At 43.2% G+C, this 18,244-nt stretch overlaps 1 protein-coding gene across 1 annotated transcript in view; it reads right to left on the reverse strand.

The window, feature by feature from the left end:
* abca12 (ATP-binding cassette, sub-family A (ABC1), member 12) overlaps nucleotides 1-18,244 on the reverse strand; it is a 95,457-nt gene that overhangs the window by 2,729 nt on the left and 74,484 nt on the right. Inside the window, exons 67-79 of the mRNA XM_071355258.1 lie at nucleotides 17,883-17,970; nucleotides 17,088-17,196; nucleotides 15,841-15,895; nucleotides 13,521-13,698; nucleotides 13,075-13,190; nucleotides 11,380-11,539; nucleotides 10,762-11,015; nucleotides 10,116-10,320; nucleotides 9,792-9,901; nucleotides 8,177-8,327; nucleotides 4,730-4,864; nucleotides 4,035-4,138; nucleotides 3,259-3,351 (exon numbers count right to left, since the gene is read on the reverse strand). Coding sequence (XP_071211359.1) covers nucleotides 3,259-3,351; nucleotides 4,035-4,138; nucleotides 4,730-4,864; nucleotides 8,177-8,327; nucleotides 9,792-9,901; nucleotides 10,116-10,320; nucleotides 10,762-11,015; nucleotides 11,380-11,539; nucleotides 13,075-13,190; nucleotides 13,521-13,698; nucleotides 15,841-15,895; nucleotides 17,088-17,196; nucleotides 17,883-17,970 — 1,758 coding nt within the window. The remainder of the gene's footprint in view (nucleotides 1-3,258; nucleotides 3,352-4,034; nucleotides 4,139-4,729; nucleotides 4,865-8,176; nucleotides 8,328-9,791; nucleotides 9,902-10,115; nucleotides 10,321-10,761; nucleotides 11,016-11,379; nucleotides 11,540-13,074; nucleotides 13,191-13,520; nucleotides 13,699-15,840; nucleotides 15,896-17,087; nucleotides 17,197-17,882; nucleotides 17,971-18,244) is intronic.

The raw sequence follows: 18,244 nt of genomic DNA on the forward strand, positions 1-18,244 counted from the left end.
CTGCTTTAATCTCTTCAGTTTGTGTTGGAAAGGAAAGGGTTAACACCGAAGAGAAAAAAAATCCAATCAGAATTTTTCTTTGGTGGTCTCTAGGGACATAAATCAGCCATTCGTTAAGTCAGCCATTGGCTAGGCCTTCAGAAACCTGCCATACAACTGTATTAGGGCAGAATTTTGGAGTGACAGTGGAATCAACTAATCAAATTAATGGGTGGGACATTTCTTTTTTTAATTATGGAAACTTCGTCTTCTCGAAGGCCAATATGTCACTGCGCAATAGCGAGCAGTAGTTTTCCCACGGTCTAGATAGCTAAACTAAACTTATTTTTCAGCAAACTTAACAAGATTCAACAACAGACATAAACTGAACAATTTCCACAGACGTGACTAACAGAAATGTAATAATGTGTCCCTGAACAAAGGGGGGGGGGGGGTCAAAATCAAAAGTAACAGTCAGTATCTGGTGTGGCCACCAGCTGCATTAAGTACTGCAGTGCATCTCCTCCTCATGGACTGCACCAGATTGACCAGTTCTTGCTGTGAGATGTTACCCCACTCTTCCACCAAGGCATCTGCAAGTTCATGGACATTTCTGGGGGGAATGGCCCTCACCCTCCGATCCAATAGGTCCCAGACCTGCACAATGGGATTGAGATCCGGGCTCTTCACCATGGCAGAACACTGACATTCCTGTCTTGCAGGAAATCAGGCACAGAACAAGCAGTTTGGCTGGTGGCATTGTCATGCTGGAGGGTCATGTCAGGATGAGCCTGCAGGAAGGGTACCACATGAGGGAGGAGGATGTCTTCTCTGTAACGCACAGCATTGAGATTGCTTGCAATGACAACAAGCTCAGTCCGATGATGCTGTGACACACCGCCTCAGACCATGACGGACTCTCCACTTCCAAATTGATCCCGCTCCAGAGTACAGGCCTCGGTGTAACGCTCATTCCTTTGACGATAAACGCGAATCCGACCATCACCCCTGGTGAGACAATACCACGACTCTTCAGTGAAGAGCACCTTTTACCAGTCCTGTCTGGTCCAGTGACGATGGGTTTGTGCCCATAGGCGATGTTGTTGCCGGTGATGTCTGGTAAGGACCTGCCTTACAACAGACCTACAAGCCCTCAGTCCAGCCTCTCTCGGCCTATTGCGGACAGTCTGAGCACTGATGGAGGGATTGTGCGTTCCTGGTGTAAGTCGGGCAGTTAATGTTGCCATCCTGTACCTGCCCCGCAGGTGTGATGTTCGGATGTACCGATCCTGTGCAGGTGTTATTACACGTGGTCTGCCACTGCGAGGACGATCAGCTGTCCGTCCTGTCTCCCTGTAGCGCTGTCTTAGGCGTCTCACAGTATGGACATTGCAATTTATTGCCCTGGCCGCATCTGCAGTCCTCATGCCTCCTTGCAGCATGCCTAAGGCAAATTCACGCAGATGAGTAGGGACCCTGGGCATCTTTCTTTGGGTGTTTTTCAGAGTCAGTAGAAAGGCCTTTTTAGTGTCCTAAGTTTTCATAACTGTGACCTTAATTGCCTACCGTCTGTAATCTGTTAGTGTCTTAATGACCGTTCCACAAGTGCATGTTCATTAATTGTTTATGGTTCATTGAACAAGCATGGGAAACAGTGTTTAAACCCTTTACAATAAAGATCTGTGAAGTTATTTGGATTTTTACAAATTATCTTTTAAAGACAGGGTCCTGAAAAAGGGACGTTTCTTTTTTTGCTGAGTTTAGCTTTTGTTGTAGGCTAGTGTGCAGCAGCTGCAGCAGGTGTTATTGAAGAGGATGTTGTTGCTAATTTGTTAGCTTCGCCCTTTTCAAGATTAACTTTCAACAAGAAGTTAAAGACGTCCTCCAGAGATTTTTGAACTTTTACTGTTGAAAATCTATATCCAAATTATAAATGCAGTAAAGTACATACACTAAAGGGTAAAGAAAAAATATATTTTGCTAAATAGTGTTCAGACACAACTGCAAACTTCAAGGAGTAGAGTATTCAAGGAGTTAGTCTGATGAGAGTCTGTGATGTCAGAAAACTGTCTCAGAGCTTGTTGGTATCAGACCTCATGTTCTGATACCGTCTGCCTGATGTGTGTGGGCTCCTTCATGATTCTTTAAGATAACTGGTTACTTTGTGTACTGAATGTGAAGAAAAAAAAGAAGAGAAATAAGACTTGTACATTTTGATTGGGAAATGCTTAGCCTAATGGTTGGGTTTTTGTTTTATGATTGAGACCTACTGGCTTATTATGTCTGAGTGAATGTACTGCTTATTCTATAACATCATGCTATGTGTGACTGCTGTCTTTCTATCAGCCTTAGCTATGTCTTTTACAAAAAGTACAGTCACTGTCCTTACAGCATCACCAACCTGTCACACTCACATTCTTTGATATGTCACTGTTGTCGCTTTTGGTGATAGTATGATAGCGATGGCGTTAGGCTACCATAGGTTGTGTAAGCAGTTAGGTTGTTGTTGCTAGTAGCATTATCCGTGCTGGGGCTGTCTGTGTGAGTGGCATCCCGAAGCGTGGCTCAGCCTCAGGCCTGTTTGATTCAGTTGGGTGCATTAAGTGATGCTATGTTTCTGTTATTTTCCTTGATTTTTTGAGTTTGGTACAATGTGTTGGAAGATGTTTTACCTCCACCGAAGGCCTAGGTCCAATAGTCACGGTTTGACACTAATATTTGTCTACAAGCTACAGCCTAGCATACAGTTAGCCTGGTCCCAGATCTGTTTAAGTTGTCATTGTGCAGTAGTTGGCTATACAACATAAAGAGATCTGGGAACAAGCTAGCCTAGAGTACAGGAAACAAACGTCAGATCAGTCAGAGAACAATAGGAATAGCCTGGTCCTAGATCTGTTTGTACTGTCTTGCCAACTCCTATGGCCGTTTTCATGCCAAACAATGATCATATGAGTTGGCAAGGGAGCACAAGCAGATCTGGGACCAGGCTAGGTGTACGATACAGGGAACAAATGATGAGTCAGAGAACAATAGGAATATGTGGGTCCCAAATCTCTTTCGGTTGTTGTAATGCCAAACAATTACTGTTATAGGAGTTTGCAAGGCAACACAAAAAAAACTGCAACCAGCCCAGCATAGGCTCTGGTACAGAGAACAACAGATCAGTGAGAAAACAATAGGAGGAGAGCAGCAGAGGACCAGAGGTGACTAATGACTAGCTGAGAGGGGATGAGAGAGGAAGGAGAGGTGGAGGAGAGGGGAGGACGAGAGGCCACTGACCTGTTCTTGATGTGCTGCAGGGAGCCCAGACACCTGAACTGACCCTTCACCATGATGGCCAGACGGGTGCAAAGAGCCTCGCACTCCTCCATACTGGAACACACACACACAGTAGAAGTTATAGAGGGAAAATGAACCATTATCTATCAGAATATACAACATATACTGCAACAAGCACACACACATTTGAGTTTAGTTGACCATTTTAAAACACACATAAAAAAACACATAAAATCACTGAGGATGAGACAAGGAAGTCAGAGACGTATTTCCATTGTTGTCCTTATGATGGGAGATTAATTCTTATTATTATAAACTGGGTGGTTCAAACCCTGAATGCCGATTGGCTGAAAGCTGTGGTATATCAGACCATATACCACGGGTATGACAAAACAACATCTTCTAATTACAATGGTAACCAGTTTATAATAGCAATATGTCACCTCGGGGGTTTGTGGTATATGGCAAATATACCACAGCTAAGGGTTATATCCAGGAACTCTGCATTGTGTCGTGCGTAAGAACAGCCCTTTGCTGTGGTATATTGACCATATACCACACCCCCCCGGGCCTTACTGCTTAATTATATAACTCATACAGTATACTGCGTAGCTTCACAGAAACCCAGTACCTTCCCTAATTTTATGATCACTCAATATCTTTATTAAAGATACTTTCTAAAAAAATTGTGTAAAAGACAGGCTATATAGTACAGTATCTTTTTTTTTTTAAAGGTCATCGGATTGTAGAGGCGTTGGAGAGGTAGGGACGTTTACCTGTGAGAGGTGAGAACTACAGCACACTTCCCCTTGATTTCCTCTGAGATGATCTTCCACAGGTGACGTTTGGAGCGAGGGTCCATACCTGAGGTAGGCTCGTCCTGAGGAGAGAGGGACAGCGTGAAGAGAGGAAAAGAGGAGAGAGGTGAGTTCAAGTGAGATGGAATAGGGAGGAGTGAATGCCTGGTGCTTGACCTGTGTAGTGGTCAAACTTGACTTATGTAAAGGTGAGGTAAGACACTGATGTCTGTCTGAAGATGTCCTAATATGGAAACCATATTTAGGACTGAGATAAGGCTTTCACCGGAGGAGCAGCAGCAATATGTTTGCTTCAGTATCAGGCCTAAGCCACGGGAAATAGGGGTGCTGACGGTGCTGCAGCACCCCCTGAAATAAAAAATATGAATAAAAATTTAATAAACACATTTCTGAGGATTTCCTAAAATGGACACCATACAGTGATGAGATGAGTATCTGCAACACTGTGTTAGCAGTAGGTATGATGATGTCACACTGTTAATTTGACAGATTGATGAATGGGTGTTGCTCTCGGATGGGTCCTCAGACTGCTCACCAGCAGCCTTATCTGTGTGTGTGTGTGTGTGTGTGTGTGTGTGTGTGTGTGTGTGTGTGTGTGTGTGTGTGTGTGTGTGTGTGTGTGTGTGTGTGTGTGTGTGTGTGTGCGTCCTCACCAGCAGCAGTATATTCGGGTGTCCTATGAGTGCCAGGGCAGTGGAGAGCTTCCTACGGGTTCCACAGCTGTAACTGTCACTGATGGTGTGTCTATGGTACCCCAGCTCCAGCTTCTTCAGTAGGTAATTGACCACCTGGGAGGGAGAAAGGACAAGAGAAACCAGTTTGGGTTAAAAAAAAAAAAATCCAGTTACGTATATACCTATTATGGAGAAAAGAAGAATACATACTTTATTTTCCATTTTGTGAGAAACTGAAATTTTTCTAAAGATTATTTTGGGTAAAAAAACAGAGACCTGTTACCTACTGTAAAACTTCAAATGCAATCTCAAATAGCCTCCTGTCCCTTTTTTTCAAGCCGAGCATCAGCACACATTTCAGCAAATAAATGTTTCAAATAAACCTGTGCCTAAATGAATTGTTTAGGAGTGAACTTCAGTGAGTACTGTAAATATTGTGCAAAAGAAGATAAAGGAAAGCAACATCATTGCCATGGATGACACAGCAGTGTGGTTTGGCATGGTCGGCTCAACTACGTGGGATACAAGGCTCAACGAGTCAGAGAATGATGCTTAAGTGCAAAATCGGGGGGGGTGTATGATAGGCAGCCTAGTCTTTGCAAGTCTGATCTGCAATTGATTTGTTAGTATAATGTTTATACTGGCCATACTGGTCACAATTAACAGTGTGGTAGTCTTTTCAACATTTTATTGAGCAAAACCTGTGTGCATTGAGGAAATAAATGGCTGGCTCAAATAGAAGCCTCTTTCTACTAAGCACTGGTTGTTTTCAGTGATTGAAGCAAATAAACTCCTGGGCTATTACTCGAAGACTTACAGATATACTGTAAAACCTATTATGGAGGAATGTTAAGAAGAATAGGATACTTTACTTTTTGGTTAGAAATGTAAACGTGTCTTCTGCCTAGTTAAAGAGACCATTTTGGGTTAAAAAGCACCGGGGTCCAGCAGTTATATACCTATTACCCAGATGAATATCTAGTTTGACTTTTCCGCTATGCATTTTTAATGACATTTGGCAATCAAGGGTGGGCTTGGTTGTTTTGTGTGCTATATTACCTGTCTTCTCTCCCTATGTACATTTGCAAGCTTAAACCAGTCTGAGGAAGAACATAGTCTGCTTGCAATCTATCAATTTAAACCAAAAAAGCTATAAGCTCGAGTTGATTAATAAGCAATTGACATTGACTGAGAGCAACAACACATTGAATTGTCTATGTGTGCATCAAAGACATTAACAGTATGCTAGACTTTTTGTTGCATTTAAAATAATCCATATTACATGCACCATAAAAACCATAAAAACCCTGCTCTAAATGCAACTGTTTTATATTCATTCTACACTAAGGCTCCTTTACAGCAATCTTAAGCATGAGCTATTTTCCCATAGGTCGACAACATTTACACATGATTGTCTTTTGTATTCCTGGTTAATAGTCCTGAGCAAAGATATAGAACGCCTTTCAAAGTCCACACCCTTTAAGTCCTGAAAAATCTCTGGTCCGCCCCAGGTATACTTCGATTAACTTTGTATAATAAACAGCTTTATAACATATGTGTTCCATGGATAAAGACACAACATCAAACAAATGTGAATTTTGAATGATTATCTAGCTAAAACGTTGATAAGAAAATATCTAACAGTTAGTTCAAAAGTATGTTCGGTCTCCTAGATTGTACTAACAGTAAGTGTACTAACATTTAGTTTAAAAGTGCTATTTTATTCTCTCTTCAGGTGGCCTTTACAACCGAGCTATAATGTTTCCCCTAAATAAATAGTGGCTAAACCATGTAAATATGAAACAACCCCATTAAGGCATTAGGCCTTGGTCTAACTACCTCAAGTTATGACTGTCTGATGAAGAGCATTACAGAGGAGGGAGGCTATATATAAACCAACCTATCCCTGTGAATTATTTTAAGACTATAACCACTGTTGTTAGGGTATTAAAGCCATTGTTGTCTCTCTCTCTTTCTCTCCCTCCCCCCTCTACCTATCTGTGTGAATTACCTAAGACTAGCAGCCACTGTTGTTGTGGACATTAAAGCCATTTTTGTCAACACCCTGAACGGAACAGAGAATCGTAACGACAGCAATAATGGCCAGAGCCCTTGTAAGGCTCTGGTATAATGGAGATTATGGCGAGTCATCCGCATCATTTCTGTGTCTGATTGGCTGTTTGTATCTATTGGTGACATCATTGAGGTTGTCAGAGCCTATCAGTGTAACGGGGCTGATGTGTTCAAAATGAAAGGATAGAGAGGGAGGAGGGGAGAGGAGAGGGAGGTTAAGAGAGAGGGTGGGGAGGAAGGGGAGAGAGAGGGTGGTAGAGGGAGCCCTTGATATATGCTATACATCCTCAAAAACCCACACAGTCAAAGGAGGCTAGCTTTCCCCCTTTGTAAGCAGATCTGGGTCATCATGTATATGTATTATTCTCTGTAAATATGATTCACATGTGACTTGTGACCTCTTGTGACTTGTCAGATAAAAAAATCGAATTATCTCATTATCTTTGACTGTTCTCCGTGCAGACTTCATCAGTATTACAGCGAGAGAGAAACATCAGAAACACTCACTCTCCATAATAATCCTGGGAGAATGAATGCACAGATTGATTACCTTTCTGAGTGATGAATTAGGTGGAGCAGTGCCTGCGGTGAACTGTCAAACATGATCCTCTCATCATAGCATGATCTCTCTGCTAGGAAGAAAAATCCATCTGGATCCATTGATACATCCACTACAGTCTGCCTTAATTGGAAAACAGAGGTAACCAAGCACAGCTCTGTCTAAACTACATTCAACTTTATACCAGCCCGGTTACTGTATCTTTAAGGGTTCTTCACTAGGTTTCTCGGTCTTACTCATAGTGAGTGTTCCAGCATTTAGTACTACAATAGCTAGTGATGGAACTTTTATCCTTTCTGATTCTAAAGTCGATCTGTTGATGTTGTTCTCTGTGTTTTGATGGACAGCAAAGGACAAAAGGAGTACAGTGTCATGCTAGATGTCAATCTTAACTTTTTTAATTTTGTTATTCTGTTATGTTGATGTTCTCCATGCTTTGATGAGAGCAAAGTAGGAAAGAGTACCTCAGTACCTAGCTAGATTTCAGTATTTTATTTTCAGATTCTGAAGTTCTTCTGTTGATGTTGTTCTCCGTGCTTTGATGTAAAGCAAAGAAGAAAGGAGTACAGCACCTAGCTAGATATGGGTCTTTTATTTTCAGATTTTAACATTGTTCTGCAATGGTGATGTTGTTCTCTGTGCTTTGATGAAAGATAAGTGTATTGTTGTGGGTGTAAGGGAGGGCCATATCTCAATGGGGAGAAACACAGTTACCCAGATCCTAGGTGACACAATCCACCCTCTACACGGTCACAAAGAAAACACAAGCCCTCTATGGTTGTGGGATGTCTTACCCGGTCTATCTCTCTCTTGGAGATGCCTCGGATGCGGGCATAGAAGTACATGTGCTCCTCCCCTGTCAGCAGGTCATCCAGAGCGTCCACTTGGGGACAGTAGCCAATGTTGATGCCCTCGTTACGGCAGTCAATGATGTCAACCATCCTCCTGAAAGCACGTACGCAGATAGAGATTTAAAAGAGTGTAAGAGGTGAAATGGTTTCTAGGCTCTCAGGATATGGTTCTGAATAATACAGGCAGGCGACGTGAGAAAAGTATACTTCACTTTTAAAAAATGTATCTCACAAGAGCATAATTGCAGGGGATAATCAAATGGATCATATGCTCAAATCCATTAATGAATGGATATTTGTAAAATACAGTGCATTCAGGAAAGTATTCAGCAGCGATTACAGCCTTGTGTCTTCTTGGGTATGATGCGACAAGCTTGGCACACCTGTATTCGGGAAGTTTCTCCCATTCTTCTCTGCATATCCTCTCAAGCTCTGTCAGGTTAGATGGGAGCATCGCTGCACAGCTATTTTCAGGTCTCTTTCAGGTTCAAGTCTGGGCTCTGGCTGGGCCACTCAAGGATATTCAGAGACTTGTCCCCGAAGCCACCCCTGCGTTGTCTTGGCTGTGTGCTTAGGGTCATTGTCCTGTTGGAAGGTGAACCTATGCCTCAGTATGAGGTCCTGAGCACTCTGGAGCAGGTTTTCATCAAGGATCTCTCTGTACTTTGCTCTGTTCATTTTTCCCTCGATCCTGACTAGTCTTCCAGTCCCTGCCTCTGAAAAACATCATGATGCTGCCACCACCATGCTTCACCATAGGGATGGTGCCAGGTTTCCTCCATATGTGACGCTTGGCATTAAGGCCAAGTAGTTCCATCTTGGTTTCATCAGACCAGTTAATCTTGTTTCTCATGGTCTGAGTCCTTTAGGTGCCTTTTGGCAAACTCCAAGCGGGCTGTCATGTGCCTTTTATTGAGGAGGGGCTTCCGTCTGGCCACTCTACCATAAAGGCCTGATTGGTGGAGTGCTTTAGAGATGGTTGTCCTTCTGGAAGGTTCTTCCATCGCCACAGAGGAACTCTGGAGATCTGTCAGAGTGACCATAGGGTTCTTGGTCACCTCCCTGACCAAGGCCCTTCTCCTCCGATTGCTCAGTTTGGCCAGCGGCCAGGTCAAGGAAGAGTCTTGGTGGTTCCAAACTCCTTCCATTTAAGAGTGATGGGGCTACTGTGTTCTTGGGGACCTTTAATGCTGCAGAAATGTTTTGATACCCTTCCTCAGATCTGTGCCTCGACACAATCCCATCTCGGAGCTCTACGGACAATTCCTTTGACCTCATGGCTTGATTTTTGCTCTGACATGCACTATCAACTGTGGGACCTTATATAAATAAGGTATTTCTGTTTTCTATTTTTAATACATTTACAAAAATTTCTTAAAACCTGTTTTTGCTTTGTCATTATGGGGTATTGTGTGTAGGTTGGTGAGTAAAAACAATTATTTCATACATTTTAGAATAAGACTGTAACGTAACAAAATGTGGCAAAAGGGAAACGTTCTGAATACTTTCCGAATGCACTGTATAAGGTAATGTAACACATATTACACCATAGCCTTACCCATCCCAGTCCTTGATCTGTGCTGTCCCTTCAGTAGGGCTGATGTCTCCAGTCAGCATCTTAAAAGTGGTGGTCTTCCCTGCACCGTTCACCCCCAGTAGACCAAAGCACTGCACAGCACAACCACACTCATGTCAAGGACCAAAGCAGCCGCTGTACCAAACTCAGAATGAGACTTAATTTGGACTCATCCTCAAAGACTTAACTTAAGACTTGGACTTGCCTTAGACTTGCCTAAAGTGACCTATTGGCAAATCTTATAGTGACTTCATAAACTTTGTAAAGGGTGTGATTGTTGTAGAATCAGACGGAGCCTGAGTTTACCTCCCCAGCAGGAATGCCCACAGACAGCCTCTTGACGGCCTGGACCTTCTTGGCCAGGTGATGGTAGACCTTGGTCAGCTGGTTGACCTGCAGCAGGTCAGTAACAGCCGCTCCGCTGGTCACACGTTGGCACTCTGCCAAAACATCCTCATCCTCGTCCTGGCTACCTGTCTGAGGCACTGCCTTCTTGGGGAAGATCAGGTTCCTATGGAGGAGAGGGATGGAGGGATGAGGAAGGGATAAAAAAACTATGTTTTATTGTCACATACAACGGATAGGTGCAATTAAATGTTTTACAGGGTCAGCCATAGTAGTACTGTGCCCCTGGAGCAAATTAGGGTTAAGTGGCTTGCTCGAAGAGGGAGAAAGGGAGAAAGATTGTGAGAAAAGATGCATATGAGGATAACAGTAACAGAAGAACTCAGCAACATGTGGGGACCAGGAATTTACGCTTTTCCACCATTGACCCTCTAGCCTGATAACGACTCATATGGTCGTTGCCATGCCATAGGAGTTGGTAAGACAGCAAAAACAGATCTGGGACCAGTTTAATTGTGCCCTACATGCCCACCATGCCTCCCACATCCATATATCATCATTGCCCATTCCAATCTGCTATAGTTCCCTATCACCACAGCAGACTCACCTGACTTTACGTATGAGCCACTTGTTGAGCAGCAGACGCAGGGTGAAGCCAATGAAGCCTTGGAGGAAGAGGGAGACGAACATCCAGCCCAGCATGTCCATGGCGAAGGGGTTCTTATAGGCGTCCACTCCATACACACTGAGGATCTGGACCTGCATCTCAACCCTGGCCAGCTCCATCAGGCCGTTCCCAAAACTAAACTGGGGGAAGATCAGGAACACATAGGACAGGATGCTGTACACCTCGTGTATCCTCTGTGGAGAGAGAAAGAGAAGGAAAAATAGATAGGGAGAGAGAGGTGTCAGCACTTCATCCAGGAGCTGGAATATCTAATAACCCGCAGAAGGGGTGCTCAGTCCATGGGATGTCAACTAGGTAAACAAAGAATGAGTTCAATTATTTAACAATATTGAAAGGAAGTTCAAAACCCCTCTTTGTTTACCTAAGAAGAACAATGCTTTATCAAACCTAAAGAGTAATGGACTCAGAAACCCCTTCGATATAAAAAGGCAATCAGAACAAAAGTCTGAACTACACATCCTTTCAGGGAAAGATCTTTTCAACATGGCTCCAGTCATAAAATGTCTCCTTCAGTCATCTCTACATTGTGCTGCTCACTTCATCGTTCTCATTGAGTTGTCCCAGGAAGAAGACGATGGAGGTGGAGATGATGGTGTTGGTGCTGATGAAGAGGTTGATGCACACGTAGCTGATGAAGGCCATCTCTGCATCCTTAAAGACCCCTGACAGCAGGTACATCCACGGGAATGTGGCAAACCTGAAAACCAGATGACAACATGACACTTGTCAGTCTTTACATTATAACATGTTAATTAATGTTCAATGCATGAGACATTTAGTCTCTCTAATGACAGACTGTTAAACATAGCAAGCTAGCACACGTGATATTTGGTTCTGGGTTATGATATTATGATTACAACTTTCAGCCTTTAACTTGCAACTAATCTCTCGTGAAAGACTCTGTGGAGGTGGTGCTTGATGTGAAGGCAAGGATTTTTACCAGAACATGTGGGTGGTTCTGTATTGGGGAGCAGCTGAATCTGATGTTTCCACTAGCTCAGGCTTCAACACTTTTGCCCCCACAACTAGATGGAATAGAGCTAGCGTACGTACGATTTCATTTTCTGGGTTCTGAGATTCACTTGCAACAGATGATGAATGCATGATTTGCTTCATCTCATTGTAATTGACTCGGTGGAATGACTATATGAAACAAGAGACCAAGCCAGAGAACTTTGAAAATAAAGAAAAAATTAAGGAAACTTTAACTCCATTTTCAAGGAGAGTAAACACTTAAACCACAAAAGCTAAAAGAGAAGAAGATAAATGAGTTCCTTTATATATTCCCCCATGGTGAGGCCCTATCCTCTCTCCTCTTACTCTAAATGATCTGCCTTTTTCTTTTGATTGGGGTGCCTGGGTCAAGGGAGAGTGTGTGCAGAGGGAAGTGAGTGGAAGAGAGGAGGGGGAGAGAGAAATAGAGAGGGGGGGGGAGAAGAGAGAGATGAGAGGGTGGTGGAGGAGGCTGTGGGGCAGTCAGACTGACTAAATAGGAGAGACCATCTGCTCCAAGCCAAGCTGCCACACAGAAGTAGAGAAACCAGTCCAGAGTATGTATAGGCAGACAGACCGGCAGGCAGGCAGACAGACAGGCTGCTGTGAAAGGGGAATCACACTGAAGTAGGCTCTGAATTGATGGAATTCTGCTTCACAATCCACCTTGCGTGAAATAGACTGAGGTCTTAAGAAAACATGTTCAGTAGCAAGCAGCCACCCATCACTTAGTGACAAGAAATGGTTTCATCCTTTGATGAAACCTCCCCACCTGCTTGAGTTGATAGTACTGGGGAGCTACTGTGTATATGGTACTCAAGGAAAGGAAGGTGTGATCTTCCAGCAACTGAGATCCTTCACCTCTGACATGGATAAGGGAACCTGTACTGTGTGTGTGTGCAGTCACTATGGTGATACCCACTCACCCAAAGTGTGTGTGTGTGTGTGTGTGTGTGCGTGTGTGTGTGTGTCTGTCCATCTGAGTGTGTGTGTGTGTGCGTGTGTGTGTGTGTCTGTCCATCTGAGTGTGTGTGTGTGTGTGTGTGTGTGTATGTATGTATGTATGTATGTATGTATGTATGTATGTATGTATGTATGTATGTATGTATGTATGTGTGTATGTGTGTGTGTGTGTGTGTGTGTGTGTGTGTGTGTGTGTGTGTGTGTGTGTGTGTGTGTGTGTGTGTGTGTGTGTGCCTGCATGTGTTTGTCCGTCTATCTGTGTGTGTGTGTACTTACCCAAACATGACCAGCAGCAGACTCACAGCAGCGAGGTTCTGCCTGTCAGTAAAGGCTGGGAGCTGAAAGGCTGCTATCGTGGCAATTGAGAGAGCGACTGGGACCATGTATAAGGCCTGGAGAAACAGGAATGCTTAACACACCGTAGTACACTGGTCGCTTAAATACATCACATACATCAAACTGTAGAATCAATGGCAACTGCCTCTTTCAATAGTGGAAATCAATCAAGTTCATACCAGTCATATTCATTTAACAGCTAAACATCATATTCTTGTAGTCTACAATCCCAAAACAAATAAAGAAAAGGTGTGGGCCGTAATTGAAAAAAGTGCAGGATGAGCAACATCAAGAATCTCCTGGCTAGCATTTTTGGACAATGCAGCAATGCTAGTGGAAATGTATTGTATCAGTTAGCCGTGCATGATGTGTTGACATAGTCCTACCATGTCATAGAAGAAGTTGATAGCCCAGTAGAAGGGTTCTCCAATCCCAGAGATGTGCTGCAGTGTCTTGGAGCCGCTGTGGTGCTCCTGGACCTCGTAGATCGCGAAGCTAGCCGTCATAATGGAGTAGCCAGTCAGGGCACACACAGCCACCAGGATATGGACCAGACCTTGCACTCTGGGGAGACGGAGAGAGGGAGAAAGAGAAGAGAAAAAGAGAGAGGTCACTAAGCTGGGGGATCACACAGCCAAGTGTCCTCTTAAAGCCAGAAGAGGATGGAGAACTGCTGATGTAAAAAGGGCTTTATAAATGCATTTGATTGATTGATTGATTGATCACCAGAGCCAAGTGTCCTATGTTTATTAGTCCTCCTATGAACTGTCCTGCCCTTATTTTACAGGCCTGAAAACATTGTTAGTAGGTTTCCATGCCAGCTGAGCCAGTAATTCATTTGAAGGGTTCATTGGAGAAACTCACAACAAACAGGATTTCATTAATAATAAATGGTCTCTCGCTAAGAGAGATGTTCCAACTCCAGCAGTGACAAGATAATAGCCACGAAGAAGAAATTACTGTTTTACCAACACCACCTGCCAGAGCTCTCCTACAATTTATGAATCGAACCAGCTGCTTCCTGCTATTGAGACATCTATGTGATAAAGATATTTTAAGAGGCATTGTTGAGAAGCGTCATGGTTGTCAGATTCATAGCAACTGGCTGGAGCTCTTTAAGATATTACCTACTGTGTCGTTGTCTTTGATGCCTCCCCATTCAAATTCACTCAGCTAGATTCATGCCTCCCCTTTACTTCTTTTGTTTTTGATCGAGCTACCCTACATGATTGGTGTTCTGCCTCCCTCTTCATTTCATTTGGCTAGGCTGCAGGAGGCAGGAGGACCACAGACAGAGGACCATGGACAAAGAGAATATGTTGGACGAGGATAGCTGAAAAATGAAAGAGAATCACTGGCAGAGGAACAAAGAGACAGGCTGTAGTGTGTCCTGTAACCAGAAGCAAAGACAGTCTTATTATCAGTATGGCCATACCGAACCCCACTAAGGCAGATGCATGAACACCATAGTGAGGACGAGACATAATTTGGGGTCATCTTAAACACGAGTTAGGCCAAAAATGATATTCGACACCACAAATTTTAGCTAGTGATTTTTGATTTCTCATCTGAAGGAAACGTTAAGATTGAAGTTAAAAGAAATACAGCAGTTGAGACTCAACTCAACAGATATTTGATACTAATGAATGTCTTAAGGGAACCCCTTGATCAAAGCAGTGACCTTCTCCCTCAGAACAAAATGACAGGCGTTGGGCTAAAATTGGACCAGTGTGTGTGTGTTTAGTCGGGGGGACTGCCACACTGTATAGCCTAGTCAATTAGGTCAATTAGTAACTGTAGACAACAAATATCAGCTATTGATTGTGATTTTTAATCTGATGGAAGAGCAAAAGTTAAGAGGTCACAAAACTTCAAGAGATCTTTGATAATGATGATGAAAGTATTGGGGAACATCTGTCTGAAAGCAGGGTTCTGTCCTCTGCTCTGTCAATTCCTCTTATTCTGAAAAAAACAAAGCTAACCCAGGTTGTGGGTGGGGAAATACTGTCGCGATGCATAGCCTACGACTGAGAAGAGCAATCCCAGGTCACTAAAATAGCCTGCAGTCAGTGTTAAAAACAGCTACGGTCGGAGAAGTGGGATGCTCTGTGAATTACTCAACCTCTGCACCACCCTGAATAGTAAACACACATAGTCGTAGTCCCAAATTGCACCCTATTCCCTACAAAGTGCAATATTTTTGACCAGAGCCCTATGGACCCTTTTCAAAAGTATTGTACTATATAGGGAATAGGGTGCCATTTTGCACACATACACATTATATTGGGCCTGCTGTCTGTCCCTAATCAATAATGCCAGCTCAGGAAAATCCATTTATCAAATCAGATATGGGTAAATACAGCAAGTCAGATTACATTAGGACTTTAATTTAAATGTCAGAGTTAGTCTCCATACAATCCTTGTTATCTCAGTCTAGCACTAGACTGGTTTCCTTTTGGAGATATCAACACAGGTTAATGATAGTAATAAACATTGAAGTATCTTTAGGTATGTCAGGCAGACACCGGATCATCAGGCTTTGGCTCGCCAACCAATATTGAAACAATCTCACGAGGACCAATGAAAGACATGGTAACTCCGTTTAGCGACAAGTGACATACTTTGTAGAGTGAACCAAGAGCAAGAAAGAGAGAGAAAGAGAAAGAGAGAGAAGAGGACAAGGGAGTGTGTGTACTGTGTTCTTACATGGCATCTTCTTCTTGTACTTCACCAGGATAGGGATGACTGGACACAGAGATGGCTGTATAGACACAAAAACAGACAATCAATTTAGCCACATTCATAAGATAAAACCATGACACTGCACAGATATACTGAACCAAGGATAAAACAAAAGAGTCAGCCAGAGTAGCGCTAGACACAATCCCTAGATTTCTCCTCCCTCTCCCTCCTCCTCCTTCCTCTCCTTCCTCCTCCTTCCTCCTCCCTCTCCTTCCTCTCCTTCCTCCTCCTTGGCCTGTGTGAGTCTACAGGTTATATTTGAATGATTGCATTCCTTCCTCCCCTCCCCTCGGCTCGCTTATTGACTGGGCAGACAGTACATTTCAGGTGGTGCTGAAATAAGGTTGAAACGCCAGTCTGCCTGCCTCAGTCCCTGAGTACACCTCTCAACACTCCCTGATTGCTATTCAGCCTGCATAGTGATTGTAGACTGAGGAGAACACACTACTGCCCCCTGGCTCTAAACAATGGAACTGACCTTACTATGACCCAACTGTGAACACTTTCGTGCATGGATTTAACAATGGTGGAAACCCTTCAGCCAACGTTTACACAATCCACTGCTTTTAAATCTATGGCAGGAAGTGTGCAAATGCATACTTCTGGAAAAGGGTGCCAAATTGAGCCTTTCAGCCTATAGTATCCAAAAGGGGTCTCTCTCTGAAATCTATTTTCAGAGGGTGTGTGTACGTTTGTGTGTGTGCGTTTTATTATTATTATTTTATTTAACCTTTATATAACGAGGCAAGTCAGTTAATAACAAATTCTTATTTACAATGACGGCCTACACCGACCAAACCGGGACGATGCTGGGCCAATTGTGCGCCGCCCTATGGGACTCTCAATCACGGCCGGTTGTGATACAGCCTGGATGTGTGTGTGTGCCTAAATCCCTTTCAGCAGATTAGCTTGGTTTTAAAACTTGGCTCTGATACATACAATTGGATTTGAAAGTGAAAGTGATTCCAGGTAGTGTGGCTGATCAGTGTGAACCCCCTGAGAAGCTAGCTTCAACACACCAAGATTTTAATACTGTTTATCAAATTACAATTGTTATGCTATCCCTAGAGCTGGTGCATCACAATTATTCAAGGTGCATTTCCAAGCTCTGATTTGATGAATTAGCGGCGCGTGAAACAGGCTCCTGGTGTCTTTAGAGATAAAGTTGCTGTTGTTTTCTTTCACAAAAATAGGCTTCTTGCGCTGCTCACCATAATTCTGTGGGTCCTTGCCGGCTGGAAGGCTGGTACGTAGGATGAAGTTGTTGAGGCTGTTTAGGTATGCAGGCATGGTATGGTGACCCTCAGGGTTGTACCAGACCTAGAAGACAAGAAAACACACACACACACACACACACACACAAACACACACACAAAAGTTCAAGTTCAAGTAGAACTTAAAGTTTGAAGACACACACATTCATGAATATCTCAAGATTGCAGCACATGCTTCTCGACATTTCTACTTCTAATTCTCTTATCTCTAATAATACACTTATCTTGATGAGTTGTCTAAGTCTAAATCGCTAGCATCATTATCCCTCAGGGGCCATTTCAGATTCAGCCAAAAACATAATTGCTGCGAGTAGCTGCGATTAACAATGTTAACGACGACATTGATGGTGTAATAATCCCGTTCCATCTTGGTACAGTGCTTAGTGCTTCTGTATCATAACGGCTCCAATTAGGAAATCATGGCTAATTTAACCACTATACATCACAACAAGATAGCCTGGTTCTAGATCTGTATGTGCTGTATAGCCAACTGCTACAGTCATTATCAAGCCAAGCAAGACAGCACAAACAGATCTGGGACCAGGCTACCAACAAGAGATATACTAGGACAGAAGAGCAGTTAAGACTGTTGTTTTCTTGGTGGGGGTAAGGACACAGGGTTTTTTATTCTGTACATAACAGCAGGAGGCTGATATAGGTACAGAAGGGCAGTTACACTATAGTAACCCATAAACATATATATTCGTACATATTCAGTATGTATATAGTTACCTTGGAGAGGGTTCGGTTTGCGGGCACCTCCAAGAGGTCCATCAGGAGACTAGTTGGGAGTGCCCCCCCGAAATCAAAGCCGCCATACCTATGATGATTTGTTCATATATATAATTGATTATTATCTACATAATGTACACGTTTGCATACACACACACACACACACACACACACACACACACACACACACACACACACACACACACACACACACACACACACACACACATACATACACACACACACATGGCAGAGCTACACCACGTGTTTAGATACATGCACCACTTAGTAAAGCTGGATAATAAAGAATATGGAAAGAGGACAGTGGGGAGAGAGAGAAATCATAGTCTCCGTACCTATGA

This window comes from Salvelinus alpinus, chromosome 20 (assembly GCF_045679555.1).
Source record: "Salvelinus alpinus chromosome 20, SLU_Salpinus.1, whole genome shotgun sequence".
In the NCBI taxonomy this organism is placed as follows: Eukaryota; Metazoa; Chordata; class Actinopteri; order Salmoniformes; family Salmonidae; genus Salvelinus; species Salvelinus alpinus.